General features: G+C 36.7%; 1 protein-coding gene across 1 annotated transcript; it reads right to left on the reverse strand.

The window, feature by feature from the left end:
• Window positions 1-804: 804 nt before the first annotated feature.
• LOC104471799 (ephrin type-A receptor 7-like) lies at window positions 805-9,205 on the reverse strand (the record flags this gene model as incomplete). Its single annotated transcript, XM_010087281.1, has 4 exons — window positions 805-1,937; window positions 3,120-3,275; window positions 4,351-4,544; window positions 9,056-9,205. Coding segments are annotated over 4 exons (615 nt in total), but the record flags the coding sequence as incomplete, so codon positions are not given.
• Between the last annotated feature and the right edge of the window lie 152 nt (window positions 9,206-9,357).

Below are 9,357 nucleotides of genomic sequence, written 5' to 3' on the forward strand. Positions count from 1 at the left end.
ACACTGTACAATGATCTAAAAAGGGGGAGAAAAAAGGAAGGGGAAAATGATGCATTTAAGTTTTTGATAACTATCTTTGGTCCTAAATGTGGGAAAAGACATTATGTAGCACTGAATATACACGTTTGTTTGTGATGCTCTGCAAGTAAAATAGAAAAATATAGTGCATTTTCAATGTATTCAGAGCTCACTACACATAAGTGTGTATACAAAACAAGACAGTATAAATAAAATTTACAAGTTTTACAAAGGAACATTTACAGGGTTTTTCTTTTGTTTTTATTTTTTTTGTGTGGATGTCCACATTATCAAACAAGACCAATTTATGACTGATCCCTGGGATCTTTCTCTATTAAAATCAATAGAAGCAGCCCAATTCTCTTTGGAAGTACAGCATTTCATTTGCTGGGGTAGTTCAAAATTTTCAGATTTTTCTTAAAGCATTTCTCTCTGGTTCATATACATTCCTGCAATATCCGTAAAGACACTGTTCATTATTGCTTATGGTAGTTAAATATTTTAATCAAACAAAATTCATATATAAGTAAACGGTGTAAAAAGATATTCCATTGAGCAACTACTCTGGCATCTGTGTTCCTGACGAATGACTCCTGTGTCTGTGTTAGCACGCATACACATGTTTGTTCAGAGCAGCAAAAACTTGTAAAAAACTTGAAAATTTTGAACTGCCCCTTGCCTCATGCTCTACAGTTCTCATATAAAATCTATGTCCTTATTCTGATAGCTGGACTGCATACGGCTTAAACTCATATAAAATATATGCCAGCTATTTCTCTCAGATTTGCTTATGCAGAGTATTGAAAAAAAAGTGATGTGCTCAGATTAAATGGTTTAGGTAACACTGGAGAACTGCACTCATGTTCTGAGACATTCCTACAATCATTTGTCCATACAATGCAGTGTCTCAGCACGTTTACAGTTGCAGATCTACAGCTTAGAATATAACTCACTTTAACTCTAGTCCATTAAAATCATCTTGCAAACAATTTGCTAAAAGTGCCTAGAACTACTTAAGGGTCATTATTGCTTTTCTTTTTTCTTTTCTTTTTTTTTTCCTCTTTTATTTTCTTTTAAAAGATAGTATATGTGTAACCTTAAAAAATTCTTTAAAAAATATCAGAGCTCTTGGCAACTTGCATTTTCCTGACTCCCTGCCAATTAGCTAGCCATGTCAATATGGTGCTGATTTAACAAAAGTAAGTGGCACAAAAGGATACCAAAGTTCGGACAAATATACATTGCTTGGTCATGCTTCTTAAATCTCTAGGAACTCAGATAATCCTTCAGAGGTACCCAGTGTAGTAATGTGTCAAAGAATTAGCACTAAAAAGGTCCAAAGATATAAACATCATACTAAAAGAAAGTCTTTATGAAGAATAAACACAAATGATTAAAAAAAGATTCAGAAATCACAGATTTAAGGAAAATATTTTGTTGAATTCAACAATAATATCATGATTTTATCTGACAAATATATTCTTTTTTAAATTTTTATGTACATTTAAAAAGTCTATTAGATAAAAAGGAGGTTAGAGAGCTCAAGGTGTTTGTATGTTTATTCAGGTAGTACTTTGTTTATTGTCACTGCTGTTTTCCTTGCCACCACTGGTGGATCCTAATTCCCTTTTCATAAATTCTGGTGGCACTTAGGAGTTCAAGTCTGTAGGTGCTTCTTGTAGCTCTTCTATTCACTGCAGGAAGGACCCAGGAAATCAAGTGTCTTCTAGCAGCACTTCATATATACTGAAGGCCAGTGCTGTTCTCTCAGTCTGTCACCTCCCTCATAAGGGAGAAATGTCTATCACACTTGGATGCCAGTGCCGTGTAAATGTAGCATTTGTGCTCTCATAGTCTGAATGCTGCTCATGATTTTCTTTTGATGACCAACCAACGTGATCCCTAAACTCATCACATCCCTGGGGAAGATAAATGCGTACATTGTTAATTTTTCAACTTAGACTGCTATTGTATGGTATTCAACTGTGAGTCAAAGCTACGTAGTGGTCTGGGCTACAGGTTTCTAACATTGAAGCTACACTGGAACCTCAGCTCATTACTGTGAAGCTGATACAGGCGCTGTTCAACTTCTCAGTGAGGAGTGCAATTACACAGCAAGTGTCATGTAATAACACTGCATGTGTCTCTACGTCTGAGAATGAGCCCAGTATGTTTTGCACTATGATAATCTTTTATTGTGGCTTTTAAGGACACCTGAAGAAAGAGACACTTCTCTTGTAAAATACTTGGGGTGGCTTTCAGGACAAAGTTATGTATAAATACAAGATTTTGGGGATCACATTCTGCTTCCAAGAGATGCCTAGAGAAACCCTCTGCATATTGGCCCACGCCCATCATGCAAATACAAGAGGAGCAGCTGTTTCCATTCCACTGCACCTAGTGCTACTGACCTAGTAGAAGTTTGTGGGCTCTGGTGACAGTTTCCAAGCTACATGCTGAGACCGCTAGTGCTACTAAGCAGACAAGAGTAGGGTTGCAAACTTGAGAATATTGTTTAGAAACTTGTTTAGAAAAACATTGCTCTCTGTAAGAGGAATTACATGTGAGTGGCAACCACCAGGAGAAGAACGTTGTTTGCAGGGTGCCAATAAGACCTGTTTAAGATGGCAGTACCAATACATGCCATGCTTGCCTTCAGAAAATTGTTTTGCTTCTATAGACTTTTATCCTGACGTGAAGTCATTTCTTGCAGGATGCAGACAGCCCCCAGCCAATTAGAAGAAAAATACACATCTTCCTAGTACATGTCCGGAAAAAGGTACCAATTAGGTAGTGGAGGAAAAGTGATTATTTTCCTATATATACGCACTTTGAAATGGGCCACATTCTCCCTCAAATTCTAGCCCCTTAGTGTTATTTCATTTGGTCTCAAAAGCAGGGAAAAAAGTGATGCCACACATAGGTAGCAAGGTATTTGCCCTTTCATTGGATGCTCTAGTACATCATCAGTTGCTTAACCTTCTGACTTAACCCCAAGTACCATGTTTGTACACAGGGTGAAGTTTTGGAATTGAACATTATGTATTATTTTACCTAGAAATTCCCTAAATGCAAGTTAAACATGCCCAGTACTAACTTACTCAATAGTCATCCTGGCAACTGATTCAAGAGAGTTGTAGCCTGCTGCTGTGAAATTATCCTTATATCTTTCCATCTTAATAGCTTGTAACCATTCGCCTACGGAGCAGAAAGTGGTAAAATCGGGAGTGTTCTGGTCCAGAAGAGGGCTAATTGGTCTACGGAGAAGGAAAAAGGAAAGTAAGTTGTTTCCAAAGAGAGTAAAACATCAGGGAGTATTTAGCAAGGTGAGAGTCAAATAAGTTTGGGGTATTAAAAATGTCAAGAAAAGAAAGTAATAGGCCTTTATACCCAGTTTAGATTATTCTGTGAATAGCTCTTGACTACTCTGTAGCTCACAGTATGTATGTTCTAGGTTTATACACGTAAAAGATGAAAGGTCAAAGTGAGCAAAATCAGCCTAATGGACTATTGTTACTAACAGAAAATCAACCTTATTACTTAGCATGACAGCACCTGCAACTAAAGTTGCTAGGTAAAATAAAGATGCTATTCTTTTAAGCATCTTAGAAAAAACAGTAGTATTCAATCGGATGGGACAAAACAAAGACAAAGAAAGAGCAGAGACACAAAGTTGCTTAAGGTCACACAGCAAATCAGTCAGTAGAAGAACCGGGAGCAGAACACAGGCCAGTTGATTCCCTAGTGCAGTGATCTAGCTAGCAGATCAAAAGGTTACCATGATTAAATAATTCACTTGAAATTTATGAAGAAGCCATTAAAAACTACACCATGAAACACAATGAGATGCAATCACTGAGAGGAGTTAAAGCCAGAAAATGAAAGATAAAAATCTAGAGTGTAGCAATGTCAGAGTATGTTGGCCAAGCATATTATTAATTACTATTTCTACTGTTCCTAGGGCAAGGGATGCATCATATAAAACTACAGTAGCTGATGATCCTTGCCTGCAGACTTAATAATTTTAAGAAACAAGGAAAACAAGGACTACTAGTGGTGAGAGTGTCCAAGCAGGCAGTAGCTTACTGAGAAGTGTGTTAGTTCCATGATTTTTATTTTCTTTAGTTTGGTATCTTTTAAGAAAGTCCTTTTTGGTTTTGTTCATCAAGGTAAAAAGAAGGGCAAATGAGGGAAGGGAAGAACAGGGAGCAGGAGGAAGAAGGAACTGAGAGACACATGGAGTAAGTGTGAACTGGAGCCAGCCACCAAGCAGAACATCCAGAACCCAGCCACGCACACTGTCATACGGACATACACTAAAGCTTTTCTTACCTGCTACAGGTTCCCAGTGGGGTTTTCAAGCTGTTTGGATTTCTAATCATTTTGTCCAGAATACCAACTATCTGCTCAAACTTTGGCCTTTCACCACGTTCCTTCTGCCAACAATCTAGCATCAGCTGGTGCAGTCCTGCTGGGCAATCCATGGGTGCTGGCAAACGATAGCCTTCTTCAATTGCTTTTATAACCTAGTAGCCAACATAGTTAATCATTTTTCATCAAGGGATATTTAAGAAATACATATTTCTACACGGTTCAAGAAATAAAATAAAGGGGAAAAAATCAATAAACTAACATTTGTCATCAGTGTTGCAAAAATAGGAATCTGTTGTTTTGACTCTAGCCTTCATGTTTTCAAATAATTTCCCTGACTTTATCTTTGGTCTTATTAAGCATATTGTTCTATATGTGCAGAATATAGCGATATTACCTAGTCAAGTGAGTGGTTGGGAACAACAATTACATTCACCAAGGGAGCAACAGATAGATTGATAAATGGAGTTTCTTCAGAAAGCATTATTACTTGCCCCAAGGCTTTTATAAAAGAGTGTGTGGTAGAAGCAACTGACTTGTAAATGGATAGGGATCTGTGCGTGCACATATAAAACACAAAGTCTGAAGATATTATAAAAGGATCCAAGAAAAAGGATCAGCAGACAGAAATTTTTAGGGAAAAAAGTTGTATTCTATGTCTAGCCATATTACATTAATGATGAAGTAGCAGAAATATGCCACATGAGAAAGGAAGACCTGGCTGAAAGGTATTTTAATATATTACCTAAACAGGAAGTTAGATTTAGCAAGAGATGCTGCTAGATGATGGTATGATTGAAGGAGAGCATAAATGTCTGAACCAAGAACTACATACACTCATTGACTTCCTTAGCCAGGTCCATTTGGATTTAAGTAAAAAATAAAAATGAGTAAAAAGTAAAATCACAGGAAACTGCTGTAAACCTTGAGGGCAGGATAAGAAAGCACATCAGGAAGCTAGGCAGATAAGAAAGTCTTGTGAAAAAGGGCTAAAACACTGTCCATGAAGGATTTCAAGTATAGTGACACTGACTGACATAGCAGTATTAGAATTGCTAAGGAAGGGTGCTTGCTCCTGAAGGGTAGTGCACAGGACTTTCTCCCTTGGTTTGTACAGCAAACAAGATCAGAAGCTGTTCCGGACTTAGCCCTAGGAAGTAGATCTGGTATGATAAATAAAGATGGTGAATATCCAGGGCTTAGTGAAAATAATTACCTCAAATAAAAAATATTCCATAGGTTGTGTGAGAAAATGCAAAAGCAGTGGACTGCAAAGTAGACAGAAATGCAAAGAATACAAATGACCTCCAAAAAGCTGACTGAAATCCACAATTGTATCAAAACGTTTTTCAGAAAAGAAGCTTTGTGAAAAGAGGAGGTACAGCCCAGTGGTAGGGCACTTACTGCAGGTGTGTGTCACAGACTGTCCTTCTGACCTCAGGGAAGTTGTCTCATCTCCCTGGGCCTCAGCTTTCTATCTGAACATTTAGAATGACAGTACTGCCCTACAATTCAAAAATGACCGAGAAATATTCAATTCCTGCAGTAACTCCACACCTTGAAGAATGAGTGCAGTGACCTTTCAGAGACACGGAAGTTATCTGTCAGACAGGGTGCACAGAGAGGATTTCTGCAGAACAGGGAAATTGGAAGAACAGTACAACATAGGAAAGAAAACATTAAAAGTAAAATGTAAGATGTCTTAGAGCGGTATTAAGAGGAAAAACAAAAGAACAGCTCCTTACACTTAGAAGCAGCAGTTGAATAAAAGTGAAAAATAAGCTACAGTGTGTATAGGACAACTGGTGTGGTATGAAAAGTAATGCAGAAATTTCTGACCTTCTAAAAGGTACGTGATTACCTTTGTGCTTACTACATACGACTTACTACAAACAAAGCCGTTGCTTAAGAGATCAGAACACAGAGACAACCAATGAGGAATGAAAAATTGGGTAACAGCAACAGCAACACAACTGCGAAATTATCTAAGACCCTTAGAACTGGCAAACCATCTAGATAAGATTATTCCAAAGAGCATGAGGGATAGTGAATGAAAGGATCATGAACAGGACCTTTCCATGTTCACTACAATCTGCAGAAAAACCTGAAGTAGGAATCAAGATGATGATATTGTTTTTAAAAGGCTCTGGGGATATCACAGAATCAGCTTAAAGAAGCTGATGTGTATTCTGAGCAAGAAGGATGAAAGTGGGAAATACAAAATTATGAGTTAGCTAGAGATGGATGGAATTGCTGGGAATATCCAAAATATTGAAAAAAACAGTCTAAAATATTGATAAGTGGGGATTTTTTTTGTTTTAAAAAAATGTTTATACAAAACTTGGAAGCTTTGAAGGGCACTATCAGTTCCTACTCTGCTAAGAAAGTGGGGGTAGGGTTCCAAAAATCAGTACTCAGAGATAAAGAAATAGATGCAGGAATTTTTTTTTTTTTTTTTTTTTTTTTTTTATAAACTAAGCTACAAAGAGAACACAGCTGGAGTTCCTACTAATAGAATTGATTTATATTATTTACACTTCCCAAAATGTGTTTTTCAAATTCTGCTTTTGCTGCAAAAAGAGAAAAAGGGAATACAGTTAAGAGTCAGGTATGCTTTTACCATAATCAGGCTATCTGAGGATGGAAAGCAGATTAGAAGAGGGCTAGGTCTGTTGACTGTAAATACTGGTTGCCAACAAAGAAATATTAAATACAGGTAGCCGAACAATGTAATGTTATTGCTTCTGGATATATAGTAATACTACAAATTAATAATCATAATAATGGCAATAAATCCAGGAGTACAGCAAAGAAAAAGTATGTGAACCTAAACTCTTGATCTTTTCTGAAGAACTAATGTGCAGTAGGGTCAGTAACCGAATGAGAGCAAGAAATAGCAAACACCAGCAGTCTAATAGGGAAATAGAGCAAAATGCAGCAGTTTGAGGGCTACTGTTACCAGTAAGGATTAAACTGAGGGGAGTTCACTGCTCAAAGAAGTTGGGGGGACTCTGTGTATGATCTTTGTTCGGCCCGCTGTGCCTCTGTGGGGAGCTGGTACGATGAGTATTCTTCTGGTGCACGCTAGCTTCAGGTTGTTGCTAAAAGGAGGATTTTTGCTTAAAAAGAGATAGCAACACAAATTTGTCTCCTCTGTCAATCTAAAAGAAGGGCTTCAAGGAAGAGGGACAGAATTAAGGAAATGCCATCTAAAGATCCAAAGTAAGGGAGAATATTTTTTAGGAGATCTGCTCTGGTCTATGACTATACCCACATCCACTTAAGATATACAAACTTGCCGTAGTGTGTATGCAAAATCAGAAGAAACACATTTAGCATTTTATATTCCAGTTAAATATTCCCATTGGTAACTGTGAAGGAGGATAACTAATCATAAGATGATTTTAAATTTTTGCATCATAGATTTATCTATGGGATTGGTAAATGTTTCGGGACACACTTGAAGACGTCAGCATACAAGAATATTTGAAATAATTTTACCAAGCAATTGATGCATCATTTAGCTATGTGCTATAGAAGATGATTATGTAATTTGCTAAAAAGAGATGAAACTGCAAGAAGCGGTAATTAGCTGTTTTACGAAAAAGGTTCAGTCATGCACTTCACTCGCAGTTTTCAACAGAGGGAATACTTTTCAAAATCCAACAAGAAGCATGAAGATACCAAAATTTCTCTCCTATTTAAAAGTTTTTCCTCATTGTTCCCTGAAAGATAGGTAAGGTTTGCCTTGGAGGCATCTTATATTCCTGTCAGACTTCTTTTATGTTTGAATCTAGTACAGAAGGAAGGTGTCAAAAGAAATGAAACTCTACTGGGTGTCTAGGGAATGTAAATATTTCTCCTTCTCTGCTCCAAGGACTTGTTTGCCCATATTTTGACAGTCCATGAAATCTTTGACACTGAGACCTGTCAAATATTAACAACTTTGCACTGTGCCAAACTGACTCATCATTTACTCTTTTATCTTTTTTTTTTCAGCTTTGATGTCGATCATTCAATCAAAAAATAAGATAATAATAACAAAACCACTCAAGCCCCCGACCTGAAGAACTTTAAATGAGACTATTTCTGACATCCTTCTGCATGGCTTTTTTCCGGTGTACTTCTATATTAATAGATACTCTTGTCAGAAATCAAGATTAACACCCATCTGTTCTATTACTGCTGACCTGTTGCTCTGAGTCATATTTTATGCAAACAAGGGTATTGTTAAATCAGCATAATTAACTTGAAAAAGTCAAAGTAGGTCATTAACTGCCACTCAGGTTTTTAACAACTTTTTTCAACTGATTAATCATTGCTCTGAGGTCAGAAACCTCAGAATTATTTTTTATTGGAAAAAGATTAATTCTTTCTATGCTTAAGCATAATAAAGTGAAGAGCACATATAATTACTTTTGATGTTCCAATTTTACTTGATACTTGGGACAGAAACCTACAACATCCACAAGGCAGAAGAACGATCTAGAGATTTAGGTCAAAAGGGAAAACTTTTTAATTTTGTGACAACCCTACAGTATTTTGAGAAACCTTATTTCTAAACCAACATTTTATGCATATGTAGTGAAACACAAATGTGTGTGTTTACAATATGTAATTTTTGTTTTTCTAACAGACACTCGCAAACAGACAAACTATAACCTACATCCTGATTTGACATGTCCCAATAAGGCCGTTCTCCATAAGACATTACTTCCCACATAACTATTCCATAACTCCATACATCGCTGGCTGATGTAAATTTACGGTACTGGATGGCCTCCGGAGCCGTCCATCTCACTGGGATTTTTCCACCCTATGAAAAAAAAAAAGAAAATAAGAAAGTTTTATATTTTCTCCACAAAATTTTCATATCATCTTCCATAGAGTGCATTTATAATTATTTCTACCAACATCAGAAGCAGCACTTTCATATATACAGTTAAATATATATAGTTATACATATAT

This window comes from Pterocles gutturalis, unplaced genomic scaffold (genome assembly GCF_000699245.1).
Source record: "Pterocles gutturalis isolate BGI_N339 unplaced genomic scaffold, ASM69924v1 scaffold2781, whole genome shotgun sequence".
Lineage (NCBI taxonomy): Eukaryota > Metazoa > Chordata > Aves > Pterocliformes > Pteroclidae > Pterocles > Pterocles gutturalis.